The 18,856-nt window shown below is 46.6% G+C and overlaps 1 protein-coding gene across 5 annotated transcripts in view; it reads right to left on the bottom strand.

Annotated features, from left to right (window-relative positions):
* Positions 1-473: 473 nt before the first annotated feature.
* CLCN4 (Cl-/H+ antiporter 4) overlaps positions 474-18,856 on the bottom strand; it is a 74,010-nt gene continuing 55,627 nt past the window's right edge. For all 5 annotated transcript variants that reach the window (XM_055437997.2, XM_055437994.2, XM_055437995.2 and 2 more), the window contains 4 exons: positions 18,092-18,278; positions 16,588-16,986; positions 9,803-10,019; positions 474-1,051 (listed from right to left, as the gene is read on the bottom strand). In XM_055437997.2, coding sequence (XP_055293972.1) covers positions 961-1,051; positions 9,803-10,019; positions 16,588-16,986; positions 18,092-18,278 — 894 coding nt within the window. In that variant the 3' untranslated portion in view covers positions 474-960. The remainder of the gene's footprint in view (positions 1,052-9,802; positions 10,020-16,587; positions 16,987-18,091; positions 18,279-18,856) is intronic.

The raw sequence follows: 18,856 nt of genomic DNA, 5'->3' as shown, positions 1-18,856 counted from the left end.
CTCGGCAGCCGTATTTAATAAGATCTGAGAGGAAATATAAGCACTAACACTGGGTAGTCTGTTTTGACACTTGTATACGCTATTTGGAAATTCAAGTCACTATGGCAGCCGGCAGAATATAGGATGTGGCCCTTGGAAAGTGCTGGACTGATCAATATTTAAGAATGCACAGGCAACAGCAATAAATGAAGCAGATGCAATGGAGATGCAAATCAACGATGGGTATGTATACCCTAAAATAAGGACAAATCTCTTTCTGTGGCAGGAAACAGCGCAGCACTAAATGCTCCAACAATTCATCGTGCAGTCCCCAGATGCTGGTCTTGCATAGAGAAATGTTTTCTTCATACTCAACATAGCAGAAGACCCAATCTTGGTTCAGAAACTAAGGGATAAGCAACAAAACAGGCTGAGAACAGGAGCCAGCAATGGCTGGTCACAAGTGAACCCACTAGCATACTTGCAGCTTTCACTATGTTCACATTTAATTTATTTTTCTTTTCCAACAAAGTAAGTGCAAATATCTTTAGTCTGATTCAGTAACATAGCAGTCAAACCTCAGGAACCAATAAATAATGACACTGACATGCCAATACCCCTTGGCATTTCAGATTCAAAACTTTAGCAACACCAACCTGCCACATAAGGGGCAAATGCTTCATGACTCAGCAATTGTGTTCCAGATCCTTGTACAAACCACATCATTTACCCCCACCCGCATGCCCCCACAGTAGTTATTAAACTCACAACACAGCTTGAAACTCATAAGGGGTTAAAGTTATAAAATGCCTACTCATAGATGTATAATTTTTTAAGTATCATTCTTTTCCCCTTCCTTTCAAACAAAGCTTTTGTTTCCGCTGCTCCCAATGCATGACTGTTCATTAGCGTAACTATCATTTGTTTATTTCTTTCCAATGATACAGCTGTATTTTTCTCAAAGAAACTACCATCTTGTTTCTAATTAAACATGATGGATTCAGGGTCCTGGTTTGCCATCTGGGCCATATGTCTCAGAACATCCTTTTTCGTGATGATGCCAAGAAGTCTCCTGGAGAAGAAACAAAATAGAGAAAAAAGGTCAGCCTTGCAATATTGATTCACGCCTCTCTGATCCCCAGCGCCCTTCCCATCCAGGCACAGGGAGAGACCACATTTCCCAGCTATCCTTGCAGATGGGTGGGGCCAACTGAGAAAGCTCTGGCCAATGGCATGTGAGTGGAGGTGAGCGATGCCCCTCCCAAGTCACCTGCACATTTCCTCTCTCATCTGCCGGTTCCAGACAGAGGAGCCAGTAAAGGACTCTGAGGTCACAGAGGATGAATTGGGAGCCATCAGATTCAAAGACCTGGGCCCTGGGATGACTGTGTGGTGCAGAGCTCACACCTGCTGCAACTCATAGTGGATGTGAGTGACATGGGAGAAAAATTAACCTTTATTGTGTTTGGCCACTGATATTACAGCCTTGCTTATTACTGCAGTAAGCCTATGATGACTAATATGCTCACCCAATTTTTAAGAATATAATCAGTTAAAAAAGGCTTACAAAAGCCAATGTCGAAACTTGATCACACTGCAGAAATCCCAAGTGTAAGGCATTTTAAGTGTAAGAAGTTTTAAGTATGATATAACAATTGGTTCAATTTTAAATCTATCTTACTGGAAGGGTAAAGTTTGACATTCATGTCTGACCATTTATATAAATTACATCCTCTTCCAAACTTCCATGGCTGTCTCCTTACAAACACAATGCCACTTCCCAGAGCCCCTGGTACAGGGCCACCTCTACTGCAAACTGTCCAGCTCCTACTGTTTACAAACACAATGTGAACAGTGATCCTGGGCCATGAACACACACTTGCACAACTGTTCATGGCAGCCCTTGCCTCATTCTCGAGCTTATTAAATATTTAAATGAACATCTGTGGGGGGTCAAATCACACCCCCTGGGGAAAGTGAAAGGAGTGAAAGAAGGGGATGTACATAAGTTCTCCAGGGAAAAGAAGTTCCACTGCAAACTTAACTTGCAAAATTCTGCTCACCTCATCTCCACCATCCCCAAGAAGAGGAGAACAGAGAAGGATGGCAGTCTCACCCTGGAATATTGTATGGCTATTAAAGTGAAAGGTTTCTGGGGCTTCCCTGGTGGTCCAGTGATTAAGACTCTGCTTCCAGTGCAGGGGGTGCAGGTTCAATCCCTGGTTGAGGAACTAAGATCCCATAAGCCACACAAGGTGCAGCCAAAAAAGAGAAAAGATTGTTTAAAAATGACAGGTTTCTCCTATCTGTGAAAAATGATGATATACCAAAAAATATGAAAACAAAACTGTACTACACTGTCATTTATTTAATTAAAGCCAAAGTATCAAACTCATCTCTTACCAACAGGAAGCGAACATGAGGACGGGGGGCGCAAGTACTCATAGCAGTATTGCAGTAAGGTATAGCTGGTGAGATGGACCATGGTCAGTGGAACTGTAAGGTCAGAATTCTGACTTCTTTGTCCATGACCACGCTGGACCTTAACCTTGAAAAAGCAACTGATTTCTCGTGTTAGTTTCCCCATCTATCACACCCCGGGGCAGAGAGGGACTTCTTTCCCTCCATCTCACTGGAACATCTTCAAGAGAGAGGCAAAGAGCAAGAAGGGCCTTTAAAAGCATGATACACAGAGGCTTCCCTCGTGGCTCAGTGGTAGAGAATCTGCCTGCCAATGCAAAAGACATGGGTTCGATCCCTGGTCCGGGAGGTTCCCACATATGCCACAACTACTGAGCCTGTGCTCTGGAGCCAGGGAACCACAACCGCTGAGCCCATGTGCCACAACCAGTGAAGTCTGCACACCTAAACCCCGTGCTCCACAACAAGAGAAGCCACTGCAATGAGAAGCCCACACACAGCAAGGAAGAGGAGCCCCCACTCACTGCAACTAGAGAAAAGCCTGTGCAGCAACAAAGACCCAGCATAGCCAAAAACTAAATAAATAAGGTTTTTAAAAAAGCGTACTATCAATGTATGGCAAAACCACTACAATATTATAAAGTAATTAGCTTCCAATTAAAATAAATAAATTTATATTTAAAAAATAAATAAATAAAAAGCATACTAAACTAATCACAAATAGAACGCCCAGAGGATCTAATATAGTTTTCATACGTGAAAAGGAATAGTAGTAACTCTCTTCCTTCTTCTCAGTAAGACCAATACGGAATACAAGGTAAAGAGAAAACGAGCAGATATGACTGTGTGACTAAGTCAAATTCGCTTTTCCTAGTTTTCTATTAACTGCAAAAAATGAAGATAACTGGAAATTAGCCAGCAGTTTACCTCTAAACAAGACAGTAATAAGTTTTATAATAATCACATTTATAACATATTGCTTGAAGTGTTTAAAAGAACAAGCCACATTAAATTTTAGTGAATGTTTAATATTTATACATTGTCAATAGAGAAAGTAAATAATTGACTATGAAACTTTAGAAATATTACAGGTAAAATGCTGAAAGTGTTTTTTTAAAAAAAACACGCTGAACAAAAAGAATAATGGCAACACAGATGACAAAACTGAAAGAAAGCACAACTAAAGAAATTGTCTCAAAAACTGGAGAAAAAATGTAGCAAGCACAATAGAATTAGAAAATCAACATTTTGCAACCCCCAATGCAATCATTTATCAATGGATTCCAAAACCACTGGGTAAATGGTTGCTGGAAAACAGAAAATTCACATGGTCTCAAAGTATCCCTCCACAGATTACGTACAAAGAGAAAAATGTCCCCTTATAACAGAGGGCTCTGGCCATCACCACCTCATCCCAGTAGTCAAGTCAGAAAAGCTGACATTATGACATCATCGACATTGGAACATTGCCCAAAGCTACTTAAAAAAAAAAAATCAAACCATGAGGAAGCAATCAAACAAATTCACAATGTGGGACTACTGGTCTGAACTCTTAAAAACAAATCTAGGTCATAAATAACAAGGAAAAAAGACAGGAAGCTCTTCTAGATAGAGACTAAAGAAGCAAAACAAACCAATGCAATGTGTGAACGCTGAAGGAATTCTGGACTGAAATGATATGAACTAGATAGTGAATGATATACTTAATTACTATTAATTTTGCGTACAGCTCCATGGTTATGAAAAAGAATGTCCTTAGTCTTAGAAAATGTATGCTTCAAATATAACTGCCCAAACTTGGAAACACCAAAGACGTCCTTCAGTAGGTGAGTGAATCAACAAACTGGTCAATCCAGAAAATGAATATTACTCAGCACTACAAAGAACAAGCCATCAAGCCAGGGAAAGACACAGAGGAACCTGAAATGCACACCCCTCCCTCCCCTACACACTGTGTGACTCCAACTCTATGACGTTCTGGAAAAGGCAAACCGATGGAGACAGTGGAAGGGTCAGTGGATACCAGAGGCTGAGGGGAGGAAGGGATGGACAGACAGAGCACAGAGGGTGTTTAGGGTTGTGAAACTATTCCTGACGATACTACAATGGTGGATACATGTCATTATGAATTTACCCAAACCCACAGGCTGCACAACACCAAGAGTGAACCCTAAAGTAAATGATTACTGTTGTTTAGTCACTCAGTCGTGTCTGACTCTTTTTGTGACCCCATGAACGGTAGCCCGCCAGGCTCCTCTGAATACTGGAGTAGGTTGCCATTTCCTCCTCCAAGAGGATCTTCCCAACCCTGGGATCGAAGCTGCATCTCCTACATTGGCAGGTGGATTCTTTACCACTGAGCCACCAGGGAGATGGATCATAGTTAATAATAACATCTCAATACTGGCTCATTGAGGGCAACAAATATAAACCATAAACGTAAGATGTTAACAGGAAGGGAAACAGAGAGGACCAGAGAGGGAACTCTGTACTTTCTGCTCAATTATTTTGTAACTCTGAATGGCTCAGAAAATACAGTCTGTTAATTCAAGAAGACAAAATTCTTAGGAGGGAAGAAAGTGGTTGTCTGAATGGAAGGGTCAGGGGTGGTAAAGGAGGACAGAGCTAAGAATCATTGTTCCTTCCAACTGTGTAGGGGTTTCCTAGTGACTCAGATGGTAAAGAATCTGCCTGCGATGTGGGAGACCCAGGTTCTATCCCTGGGTTAGGAAGATCCCCTGAAGAAAGGAATGGCTACCCACTTAATATTCTTGAGCTTCCCTGACGGTTCAGACATTAAAAAAAATCTGCCTACAACACAAGAGACCCAGGTTCAATCCCTGGGTCAGAAAGACACCCTGGAGAAGGAAATGGCAATCCACTCCAGTATTCTTGCCTGGAGAATCCCATGGACAGAGGAGCCTGGTGGGCTATAGTCCATGGGGTTGCAAAGAGTCAGACACAACCGAGCGACTAACACTTTCTTCCTTCCAGCTATTTGGAGCCACTTGACTTTAACTATTTTTATAGATCAGTGACTAAACATTTCTAAAATTTATAAAAACACAGTAAAATTGAAGATGCCCCATAAAACAAGATGCTATTATCCTAAATCTGCCAAGGTGAGTCTGAATTCTGACGGAGTCAGCTTGCGCTGCCATATGAAAGTACCACCGACTAGGTGACTTAACAACAGAAATGTATGTTTCTCCTGGTTCTGGAGGCTGCGAAGGCCAATATCAAGGTGGTGGCCAGTTTTGTTTCTCCTGGGTGTGTAGACGGTCACCTTTTTGCTGTGTCCTCACACGGCCTGTTTCTCTATGCAGGCATCACTAGTAAGGACATCAGTCCCATCTGATTAGGGATGGGACTTTTATGACCTCATTTAACCTTAACTCCCTCCTTAAAGTGGGCTTCCCTGGTGGCTCAGTGGTAAAGAATCCACCTGCCAACGCAGGAGATGCAGGTTCGATCCCTGTGTCAGGAAGAGCCCCCGGAGGAGGAAATAGCAACCCACTCCTGTATTCTTGCCTGGCAAATGCCACAGACAGAGGAGTCTGGCAATGAGGTTGCAAAGAGTCATACACGACTGAGTGATTCAGCATGCATACACACACCTCCTTATAGACACTGTCTCCAAAGACAGTCATATTGGAGGGTGGAGCTTCAGTGTATGAATTTGGGGATTGGGGGCACAAAATTTAGTCCATAACAGCTCTTCAACTCCCTTTAAAATGAAAAACGAATAGTCAGAAGGCAAGCAGCTTATGCCTACAAGGTGAGATTGTGGCCACCAATCAGCAGACAGTCATTCAGCTTAAAAGTCGCTTCAGTCCTTTCGGACATTTGTATTTGAAAGCCTGGCTCAGGACACCACCCTCCAGAACACCTGGAGAACATAACTCAAACTGGATGATACCCATGTTCCTTGGTGGCTGACAAGCTCCTTGATTTTCTTTTTTTGTAACACTTTTTGAGCCTCCTCCAGTTCTCCCTCACATAGAAGCTCAGTAAGATGCTGAGGAAACCAATATTGCTTCAAAAAAAGACTTGGTAGCATCTGCAAAGTGACAAGAACTTAACTGTAACACACACAGGCACCCTTCCCATATCTATAAAGCCTGGGTTTTGTTTCCTTACATCCATCCTTAAGACAGCATCAAAACACTAGGCATCTGCAGTCCTGAGCCCTGTCTTAAAGCTTGGTAACTATAATGTCTGAACGTCAAGCTGGTTGTAACGGTTCTGGGGAAATATGGATTCAGGAACTGCCTTGGGTTCAGGTATAAATTGCGCCCTGGCCTGCAAAAGTAATTCAGTTCAGTCCAGTTCAGTCACTCAGTCACGTCTGACTCTTTGCGACCCCATGGACTGCAGCATGCCAGGGTTCCCTGTCCATCACCAACTCCCAGAGCTTGCTCAAACTCATGTCCATTGAGTCAGTGATGTTATTCAAATATCAAAAAAGAAGAAAGATGAACAACCTCCCAGAAGGAGGCAGCGTTCATTCCAAGGGGGTTTGTTAGTGGTATGAAATGTCCTACTTCAGCTAAATCAAGTTTTTCAACGTCCAGCCTCTTTGGGTAGCAGTTCAAGTGAATCTGTGGAATGATAAACAGCCCATCTATGACCATGAACATAATTCAGATTAGAGCAGCGGGGCTCTTGTGAGAAGTCCACCCTGGTCAGGACCTCAAGGCCCACCTAGCATCTCCTCTGCTCCCTTTTTCTTTCTAGATCCGCTATGGGGAAAATCCCAAATTCACTCTTGGTCACTGGATGCTTCCAAGACTTCAACTTTACGAGGACAAAGACTTCTCTGGCTTCCGGTCTGATTTCATGATCACCGTAGAGCCCAGGCCCTGAGAAGTCCTTCAGACACTACACTAGTCAAGGGTACGAGCTGTGGGGCTCAGCCAAGAGCTGGGACGGTACATGGTGATGGAACAGATCAAAAACACGAGCTGGCTTGAGCCGGGCCTGCCCTGGCTCAAAGCCCGAGGAGATGAAAGGCCCCGCAAACAAGGATCTCCTGCCAGCGCTAACGTATCAGCATCTGTGTTTGTTTAAAATATGTACAGCGAGAGAGAGTGAGAGCGATTTTGTGTTCTCACAGAACATTCGGAGCCAATTTCAGCACCCAGATCTTCACAGGAAAACCTCATGGGGCTCCATGAGGTGTGAGCGGGCGTCAAGGGCAGAATTTCCTGCCAGAACTGAAAATTCCAATGATAACTGACATGAGATTATTATTTTAAAGGGAAAGAGAAACTGCTATACACTTGAGACGACACGGGTGATCGCGGTGGTATTTCTCCGAGCACTGGAAATTCAAGCACATCAGTGGGCTTCAGTCATTTATAAAGTGGGGACCTCGACCAGCGGTAGCCCCTGGGAGCTGGTTACAAGTACAGTTCTCGGGGCCCCTCCCAGATCAGAAGGATCAGTAACTGCAGGAGCGCCTGACACTCGGGGTTTAACCTGAAAGTTTACTCCTCTCAGATTCTGATGCCAGCTCAAGTTTGAGAACCACTGGGTGCCTTTAAAAACCACCAGTAGAGGGGAAGTCCTGGGCAGTACAGTGGTTAAGACTCTGCGCTTCCACTGCAGGGGGCCCAGGTTCAATCCCTGGTCTAGGAACTAAGATTCTGCAAGCTGCACAGCTGGACCAAAAAAAAAAGAACCCACCAGGAAAAATGACCTCTAGCCTCAAATGCTTATTCATCTGTTCACTATTGACTGCCCCTTCCTCAAGCACAAGACACTCAACAGCTGCAGTCAGAGCTAAGGAGGACACTCATCCCGTTGGCTAGGAGTTCTCTGGGTCAAGTGCCAATTCAGCCCCTTGCAGAGACCTGTGCTGCCCGCCATGAGCAGGGCGGCAGGAAGAAATCTTTGCAAGTGAGGGCTGCCTGCTGCGTGTGCTCAGTCGCTCAGTGGTGTCCGACTCTTTACGACCCCATGGACTGTAGCCTGCTGACAGAGGCTCCTCTGTCCATGGGGATTCTCCAGGCAAGAATCCTGGAGTGTGTTGCCATGTCCGCCTCCAGGGGATCTTCCCAACCTAGGAACTGAACCTGCATCTGCCTGCATCTCTTGTGTTGCAGGCAGATTCTTTACCCGCATGCCACCTGGGAAGCCCAAGTGAGGTGTGCTCTGTGGCTACGCCGGGCAGCCAGCCCAGGGGCGCTCAGCAGGAACAGGAGTGTCACTTGGGCCTGATGAGTCTTTGCTTTGATGGGGGCTGTGCTGTACGCTGGAGGGTGTTAAACAGCATCCTGGCCTCTACCCACTGGATGCCAGCAGTAGCATCTTCCCCCTCCACTTACGAAACCCCCAAATCTCTGCAGGGCCAATCACCCTGCTTGAGAACTGCTGGGGTAACCAGGAGTGAGGCAGCCCTGGAAACTGTGTCAGAGAGTAAAGGCCAAAACTGCTATTTCAGGTACCAATGTCTCCATAGCCCATACCCTACCTCCCACCCCCAGCCCATAAAGCAATCAACTAGGCAGAGAATCCCAGGTTCCAGACTACCTGAACCAAACCAATCCCTTCCTCCACCCAAGCTTCTGAGGCCGTGGCCTTCAGGGAGAGCCCCTGAGCCCAAGGCATGGCCCACAGGGCACTGCACCTCTCACACCATCATGAACCTTTGATCTCTACAGCACTGGTTTTCTGCTTCCTGATAACATGGTGCGAAAGCAATACTGCTGTGGTGGAGACTGAGCCACGAGCTACCAAAGCTCTTGGCTCTGCGATCACACTTGAAAATGTCAAGTCATTTTCAACAGGTTGGCGCATCAGGGAATGACTTGAGCACAATGTGCACCTCACGTTTGTGTATGGTGATTTGTCTATGAGAAAAGTCCAGGATGGAGCACCCAGCGGCATGGGAAAATCCAGCTGCAGCCCTCGCCATGCCTGCTTCCACAAGCCAATTGCACAGCTTTCTCAAGGTAAAGGGGCTGATATCCTTCTTCTCAACCACTGCATGTGTGAAAAATGTGCGACAGTTTTTATGAGATTCCCATCTCTCTTTCTTAGTGTGTCACCAACGGAGTGTTGGAGCATCGTGCGCCTCAAGCTATTTTTCTCATCAGCCCTGAGATTTTCCTTGCTCGTTTTAGCAGAACAGGGTGAACCTTCTCCAGGAACCTGGACCACTGTGGGGGCTGGGGTAGGGAGCCCCAGCCCCTCCCCACGGGCTCCTCCCTTTTAGACTCGAACTTCAGCCTTAGGGCAGAAGACAGCAGCCCCACTTGGAAGCCTGCCTCCAAGCCCGCTGGCATCTCCTCCTGCACTCGCCACAGCCTACTGACATCTCTTAGGAGGACTGGTCCCTGGTCCCCATCAGCCTCCCATGGGCCCTTCATCTTGTGCCCCCCAGGGTCCGGCTACTCACCCACTCCGGGTCACCAGGCACTGGCGGAGCCCCAGCTTCCGGAAGATGTCCACCACCGTCTCCATCGGGGTGTGGTCGGTGACCGTGAAAGGGCTGAGGTTCAGGACGCGCCGCAGCTTCAGGGGCTGTGGGCTGTTGGCCGGCAGCTCTGGGGGCTCCTCGGTGAAGTACATGACCGAGTCGCTTACGATGCCCTCCTGCCTCTGTCTGGCATTCTCTGGAATGGGCCAGCAGGACAGTGAGCTGCACCAGACTCCCGTGTGGAGTCCCTCTCCCCATTCCAGCCCAACCCACCCCACCCACAGCCATACACGACTCCCTCATCCCAACAAATGAGAATCCCACAGAGAAGGGGAGCAGAGGGCAAACTGTACACTCCTAATGAGGGGCTTCAGCCAAACAGTGGTGGAATTGGCATCTCTTTCTCTTAAGCTAACGCTGTGTGAGACTCCCCTGCTGTGTGTGACCTGATCATCCATTGCAAAGACTTGCAAGACGGGCCTGAGCAGGATGGCTCCTTCCTGGGAATGCACTGCCTTTGCCTGGATGCCAGGGCACCCCTGCTTTCCTAACACACCTCATCAGGAACTGAACTCTGACATGAAAAAAAACACCTAATGAGCTGCCCAATGACCTTAATACATTGCTTTGTTGTGTTTTCACAAACTAACTTATAATGAGCCCAAATGGCATTTATAAATCCTGAAAGGAACAAGAAACCAAGAGGACCATCCCAGGCTTACAGCCCAGAAACACAGCCTAATTCCAAATATAAGCCTTGGGACCAAAAAAATAGCCCTAGAAGAGCTGCATTCCCCACTCCTCCCACACCGCCAATCTTTTAGATTATCTCTCTTAAAAAAAAAAATGGGCTATTTTGTGGATTTCTCAAAGAAAGATAGTAAAACTGTTAACAATTAGCCTATTTCTATCTGTAGACAGGCCCATGTGAAAAAAAGCTGCAGAAAAAGTAGGGTAACAGGAATTCATTAGAAATACAGCTTTATGTGGTACTAGAAACCCAGGCTATTTTAAGTCACACATGAAATAAATCCATCGGTCTCCAGATATTTCTCCAAGGCGATTTTCCTTCTGTTGGAATTTTAATCTTTCTTTTTGTTCATGGGAAAAGGTTAGGGAAAAGGTACAGCAAGGCTTGCCTTAAAATGGATCCTGGTTTCTATAATACACTTTTTTTGCCTTCTCAAAGACGACTATTCACCTATATTGTTCTTTGAAAAATAAAAATTCTAACTGCTGGCTCTAAAGCCATTTATTGCCATAGAGTACTCTAATGGAAAACTGGCAGCATTCGGGGTCAGACTGAGTTTGAAAAGGGGTCTCTGTTTAAAAGGGGAACAGAGGGCCCGCTGGGCAAATGCCTGCACAGTATGTGCGTCAGATTCAATCGAATTACATCAAATGGAGTAGGATTCAACCCCAAATACCAGATGACACTGGTGCACAACGGGTTTGCAGATGTAGATGCCACACAGTACACACTGAACATTTCTCTCCTAAATCAAGACGGTTCTATCCTAAAACACTAAGGTGAGAAGCAACAGTCAACACACACTTACTACTCATTTTCATGAAAGTGAAAGCATTCGTTGGTCAGTCGTGTCCAACTCTTTGTGACCCCATGGAATGCAGCCCACCAGGCTCCTCTGTCCATGGGATTTCCCAGGCCAGAATACTGGAGTGGGTTATTTCCTTCTCCAGGGGATCTTCCTGACCCAGGGATCAAACTTGGATCTCCCGCATTGCAGGTAGATTTTTTATCATCTGAGTCACCAGGGAAGCTTACTCATTTTCATAGTCAGATTGATTTTCTCAAAGTCCCACATAACAGGAATTTCACCTGTTTCAACAGTCCAGTTGAACATCAGGTTTGGATCAAGCCACAAACCCCAATCAGGAACTGATCACATGGATTTGTTGAACCCCTCATAAAACCAAATACAACTCAGCCAACTGTGGATCCACTTGTTGAAATAAATAACAAGCTTCTATTGCCTCTGAATATACTGAAGCCCTGATTCTAACAGCACTGAGCTCTGTGATTTCTTGCTCAGCGCTGTGTTCCCAGTGCCTGGACAATGCCTAGGATACAGCAGACACAAAACAGATATTTGCCAAATGCACACATGAGTCAATCATTCAAAGTGAATGAATGAGTGAGTAGGTCTACGGACCATCAGTGCCCTTGGCTCTGCCTCCCACACACAACACAGGCTATCTCACAAAGGAGGCATTAGAAGGAAAGTCTTGAGCTCTCCTCTGCTGAACAAAAAGGCACCAGCTGGGTCAACAAAAAGGCACTTGCTAGCAGCAGTACGATCATCATACCGGGTTCACGGAGGGTAATGAGCAAAGTGTTGATGAAGTGAATTTCACAAACTGTCACAGGCCAAGAAATTTTAAAAGACTGAGATGGTTAGATAGCATCACTGACTCAATGGACATGAATGTGAGTAAACTCCAGGAAATAGTAGAGGACAGAGGAGCCTGGTGTGCTACAGACCATGGGGTTGCAGAGTCGGACATGGCTTAGTGACTCAACAAGTTACTACAATGGCTTCAGAGCAATGGTTCTCAACTGGGAGTAATTCTGCCTCCACCCTCAGGGTAGAGAGCAAGGATAATACTACAGTGCAAAGGTAAGCACCTCTCAACAATGATCCAGCCTCAATGTCAATGGTTGAGAAACTCTAATTTTATTTTTAGGGAGGTAATACTCTATCATCCTGTTCATTAAAAAATGCTTCCATGGATAAACGAGGTCCTACTATAGAGCACAGAGAACTATATTCAATACCCTGTGATAAACTATAATGGAAAAGCATATGAAAAAGAATGAATGTATATCTATGTATAACTGAATCACTTGGATGTATAGGAGAAAGTAACACAAGATGGTAAATCAACTATACTTCAATAAAAAATCAAAATTTAAAACAATTTTAATTTTAAAAAAGCTTAGGCAGATACCAGATATCGAAGGTTAAAAAAATAAAAGTTTCCATAAAACACACATAACTAACAAGACAGGTTAAAATGGAAAACTAGAAGCAACTATAGTGGTGGTCAGTACAAAGGTATTGTGGTTAAAAAAAAAAAAGTAAAAACTATTTAGAAGAAAAAGTAGATTATTTTGTGATAAGTTATAGCTTGTAAGGGCTTCCCAGGTTGCATCAACAGTAAAAAAAAAAAAAAAAGAAAACAACTGCTGCCTCAATGCAGGAGACATAGGAGACCTGGGTTCGATCCCTGGGTCAGAAGATCCCCTGGAGGAGGGCATAGAAACCCACTCCAGTATTCTTGCCTGGAGAATCCCAAGGACAGAGGAGCCTGGCGGGCTACAGTTCATGGGGTCACAAAGAGTTGGACACAACTGAAGGACTTAGCATGCATATAGCTTCTAAGGCATGGAGAAGTCCCTCTGCACGAATGTTTTCATTCCCAGCAGAAAGAAGCAGATGATACCACTGTTCCCCATGGCCTCTGCCATCATTAACAGCGCTCCCAGGAAGAAATCTCTTCAGGGACAAAGAGCTCACCCAACAGATCAGACACGTTTCTTGGTGCTCAGTTCTGGACAGAGAGCCCTTGTAAGCAAGCCTCTTCCATACGCTGGAGAATCATCATCAAATCACCCACCAGGCAAAAAAAAAAGAGAGTTCCCTTAATTCTGGCCCATGATTCTAACTTTCCATCCCTTTAATCATCTTTGTGGCTTCCCATGGAGTCCTCTCTGGGTCTGTCCTCACTTAACTGCAGAATTCAAGACTAGAAGAGCCTGAGCCTGCTGAATGCAGCAAGAGCCTCATCATTGCAAAGAGTGCCAAGAAGTAAAGTCCCATGCCCCAGGACCTCGCACAGGGCCATATACTGCCCTGTGTGTATGTGATGGTGAAGGGGGCCTCATGTACTAGCTACTCTCCAACAAAGATAGCAGCTATGGTTTGGCATTACAGAGATGGACTGGAAATACAACATTCCCAGCTTCATAGGAGCAACTTATATACTATTTTAAACATGACACATAAAAAAACAAAAATTGTTCTTTGCCTCATCTAGTGGGCTTCCTTGGTGCCTCAGTGATAAAGAACCCACCTGTCAATGAAGAGGAATAAGAGACTTGGGTTTGATCCCTGGGTCAGAAAGATCCCCTGGAGAAGGGCATGGTGCTCACTCCAGTATTTGTGCCTACAGAACTCCATGGACAGAGGAGCCTGGCAGGCTACAATCCATGGGGTCACAAAGAGTCGGACACAACTAAACTGACTTAGTATACAGGCACCAGTTTTTTCTTATCTTGGATCTATCTAAAATCTCTGCTCCTGAGTTCCCTGGAAGGGAAACTGGCTTGGGATCATTACTAGCTCAATTGTGTTCAAGCTCAGTCAAGTGAGACTCTCTGTGACCCCAAGGACTGTAGCCCACCAGGCTCCTCCGTCCAAGGGTATTCTCCAGACAAGAATACTAGAGTGGGTTGCCATATCCTCTTCCAGGGGATCTTCCTGACCCAGAGATTGAACCTGCATCTCCTGCATTGGCAGGCAGTTTCTTTACCACTGAGCCACCTGGGCAGCCCCTATAGCTCAATGCTCAGGTCCTATTTCTATATCCACAAAAGGGCATCTCATTCCACAAATACTCCACCAGGGTACTGGACTCTTCTGGAAGGAAAACAGCTTTTCTGACTGCTCACACCCAAAGACACCTTACCTTCCCAGAAACCATGTAAATAGCAGCTTTCATACTATTTTCCGTCTGATGGAAAGCATATAGGTACTATTTACACTGCGTGCTGCCTCTCCAAACACTTCAAACATAGCTTCTAGGAGAGCGCTCGGTTGGCAAGCTGAAATTTCTCCTCGAACTGGTTGATGACAATGACTGCTTCCCACTTGATTACAGTAATGGCTTTCAGCAAAATCAGTAAGGTGTCTCAGCAGGTGTGCCTGCAGCTTCACAACAGGTAATGGATTCTGTGACATTTATTACTTGAGTTTTTAAATTTCAACCTTTGTTTAAAAGATTTTAGGGACTGAATAAATTTTTTTAAAGGCTGCTGATTACATTAATTTAAAACAAACCCAACCTACTATAAAACTTTTTTTTAAAATTTCATTATTTATAAGGCTATAGTCATGCCTAAAGGCACCTACCTATTAAGTGACAGGACCTATAATAAAGAGAAAGCAAATGTGCTTTTGAGTCTAAAACATAAAATCAATTGTTGCTTTGGAAAGAGGTAAATATGTTTCAGCAACATGCTAAAATTAGACACTATAGCCTGCTTAAACTTTTTTTATAAAGCCGTTGATGAAGATACTTTAAAAGTATTTTAAAAGCTATTTAACATCGTGAAAAGGTTCTAGAAATTCAAACGGAGAGCCTGATAAATAGTTAACAGAGGGCGGGGATAAGCAAAGGTGTGTTCCCAGTGAGGTGCTCTGCCGTTGCACCTGGAAAAGTCCGAGGCAAACTTCACAAACGCTCTGGAAGTTCAATTATCAAGGGCACACGGGAGCTAGGCCATGGGCGCCCAGCACACTGTGAGACACAGGGGCATGCTGAGCGGGAGGGCATTCGTGTTGACCGCGCACTGAGGATATGTTCTGTGGCTCCCTTCTCCAGCCGCATCAGGAGGTCTGGCAGGACCACTGCAGGGACGAGGGGCGTGCTCCTCCCTGCCAGGGCCTTCACAGACTCACATCCAGGCCTGTCTTTGTAATCCTTCTGCCTCCTGCTCCCCTTTCAAGGTGCCCATCCATAGGTCGACAGGGGACCTCAGGCTTGAGCCGCCCTTCTCTGGGACATAACAGCTGCGCACCATTTCCTCTCTCCTCTCCCAAGTGAATAGCCTGCCCCTTGGCATAGCTCTCCCAGTTAGCCGGTGAGGAGGTAAAACATCCCACAGGACTGACTTGACCTGCTGGAACTGGACGTGACATCATGAAGGGACGTGAAGGGCTTGAGCGGTGTTGAGGGAGGTTTCTGAGGCAAAGAACTCAGCATCTAGGTCGGTGAGCCCCCTGGAAGTCCACGGGCACCGGCCCATTCACAAAAACCTCATCAGGGAGGGGGGATGGGGTTTCGCTGTTTCATTGAATGGGAACTAGATGAGGGATGGCGTCTTGCTAGGTGCCCTTCCCAGGAAGGGGGACGCCGTGATCGCACTCCTTACGGGCCACTGCTGCTGTCAGCCACTCTACTCCATTAGCCTCCCACAAGAGTTTGAATAAATTCAGGTCAGAGCTACAGGTACACAGCCCTCAAGTGTCGTAGTAAAGCTGCTCACTGATCGCTCCATTCAGAGTGTGCACTCTTAATGTACAGTAACGAGATATTGTTATTTTATGATCTTTTCATTAAAAGTTTGATCTAAAAAAACAGGGAGCTTGGGAGAAATGCAGGGTCTCAGGTGGCGCTAGTGGTAAAGAACCCACTTGCCAATGCAGGAGATATAACAGACGTGGGTTCGATATCTGGGTTGGGAAGATCCCCTGGAGAAGCGAAAGGCTACCCACTCTAGTATTCTGGCCTGGAGAATCCCATGGACAGAGGAACCTGGAAAGCTACAGTCCATGGGGTCGCAAAGAGTCGGACACAACCGAAGCAGTACCACCCCAGACCTCCTGCAGTCTGGCCAGATTCCCAGGTGAAATGAACAAGCCTTCAGCTTGGCCTGAAGCCCTCTGACCCTCATCCACCCTCTCCAATCTCTTGGAGAATTTGGGGCACATTTGTCCCTGGAGACTCCCTGCTTTACTCACTTATGGCAAGAATCAGCTCTCTTCTCTGGGCAAAGCCGATGAGGCGCTCTGAGTCCCTGGAGACAACCACAGGGAAGCCGTTGTAGTCAGTCTCCTTGATGAGTGTCTCCACATCCTCGACAGTCATGCTGTCCTGGGTAAGCACGGACAGGGGCGGTTCCCCCCGCCGTGGCCGCATAACATCAGTGGCCAGCGTGCGGTGGGTGAACTCATCCTTCACGTCCAGGAACGGGTACCCGTTCAAGTGGATGTGGGCCTCGTAGATGCCTTCCTTCCCAAAGGCATCAGCCACCCACTTGCTGGTCACGGCTGCTGCCATCAGGGGCACGATGTACTCGAGGCCTCCCGTCAATTCGAACATGATGACCACCAACGACACTGTCATCCTTGTAACGCCACCTGCAACACAAGAGAGGAAGGGAATCGCAGGACTCCACTCCACACCTGCAAGAGGACACGAACTGTGGAGACCGACGAGCCGGTTCCGTCCTCCTGGCCCTTGTTCTACAGGAATGGTCCTACACGTTGCCCATGCTCGGACCTCGGTAAACACAGCCTCGCATCAGCACAATAAGTCACATCTGGGTCTCTTCCGTGAGTGACAGCGAGCTGTCTATTCACCCACGACCACCTCTGCCTGCAATGTGGGAGACCCGGGTTCGATCCCACTGGTCAGGAAGATCCCCTGGAGAAGGAAATGGCAACCCACTCCAGTACCCTTGCCTGGAAAATCCCATGGATGGAGGAACCTGGTGGGCTACAGTCCACGGGGTCGCAAAGAGTCGGGCACGACTGATCGACTTCACTTTCACACCCTTTGCGTTTTGGTGAGTGGATCCTATATGGGCTCTGCAGGTTTCTGTCTCAGCACATGTGGCTCTTTTCCCGAACCCCTCAAGCTGGAAATGGTAGAGATTTATAAGGGCTATAGACAGCCCCGTCCCAAGTGGCTCAGTGGTAGAGAAACCACCTGCCAATGAAGGGGACATGGGTTCTATCCCTGGGTCAGGAAGATGGCCTGGAGAAGGAAATGGCAACCCACTCCAGTATTCTTGCCTGGAGAATCCCATGGACAGAGGAGCCTGGCGGGCTACAGTCCATGGGGTCCCAAAGAGTCAAGCACAACTGAGTGGTTAAATGATGACAAGCAACAGACAGGAGAGGCACCCACCCTTGTGTCCCTTGGTATTCAAAGGAAGAATCCAAACTAACTCCCGAGCTTGCAATGAGGAGCAACTGGAGCCGGGTCATTCTTCCTTCCCTGGGGTGGGACTGGGGAGGGCTGCCTACCCACTATTTTAGATGGTACAGTGGCAAGATGGCAGAGACGCCATCAGCCTGGATCCCTGGATGACTGAGCAGAGAAAAGCCCTGGGCTACTCACATTTCTCTCTCACACACACACCCACGCCCAAACACACACAATACCTAGGCAAGCTGCAGCCCCCACCATGGCATAGAGCTCTCTCTCACACACACACCCACGCCCAAACACACACAATACCTAGGCAAGCTGCAGCCCCCACCATGGCATAGAGCCCTGGGGTGACGCAGTCTGCACCGGGCCTGCACCAGTTCCTGAAGATGATCCAGTCATGGTGATGGTAAGCCAGCTGCTCCACACCGATTCCCACCATCCTGCCCGCCATGGCCCCCACAGCCATGCTGGGGATGAAGAGGCCGGACGGGATCTGCAGGGAGCACAAGAGAAAGATGCATGAGGGAAGCGGTCCCCATTCCCGCTGCCACACCCCCCAGGAAACTCGGCCTCCCTCAACAAGCTGGTATCTTCCTTCGGTCTTCAAAGGCAGGGCAACACTTCAAAATATGGGTCAACTGGGAAACCGTGGACCAGTGATCTACTGTGACTTGGAGAGAATACAATTTTACACTTTCATTTCCTCGCCTTCAAAAGCTGGCCTGGTTTGCCTGCTGTGGATTAAAGGATGATAAGCCCCACTGCAAATAACATTCAAAGTGTGCATCTGTCACTTGAGATACTCACCACTCTCTCCCCCCTCGGCCGTCATTCAGATCAGCTTTTAAAATTAAATGTCACGCCACAGCATGACAATGGAAAAGCAAGGCCTTCAACTGTTCACAGGTCAAATAAAGCAGCTAAAAACATCAGCGGACCTGCCTTGCATCTTCCAAAAACCTTGTCATGGACTTATTGCCCTCTTGAATATACAGCGCCCAAACACCTGTCAGAGAGACTATATAAACTGAAAGGCCTCAGTAATAGCACGTTTTGTATTTTGCTGTGTGA

The sequence above is a fragment of the Moschus berezovskii genome, chromosome X (assembly GCF_049115385.1).
Source record: "Moschus berezovskii isolate FMDL1 chromosome X, NW_MosBer_1.0, whole genome shotgun sequence".
In the NCBI taxonomy this organism is placed as follows: Eukaryota; Metazoa; Chordata; class Mammalia; order Artiodactyla; family Moschidae; genus Moschus; species Moschus berezovskii.
Note: the sequence above shows the minus strand (reverse complement) of the source record. Positions and strands in the feature narration are given on the sequence as shown.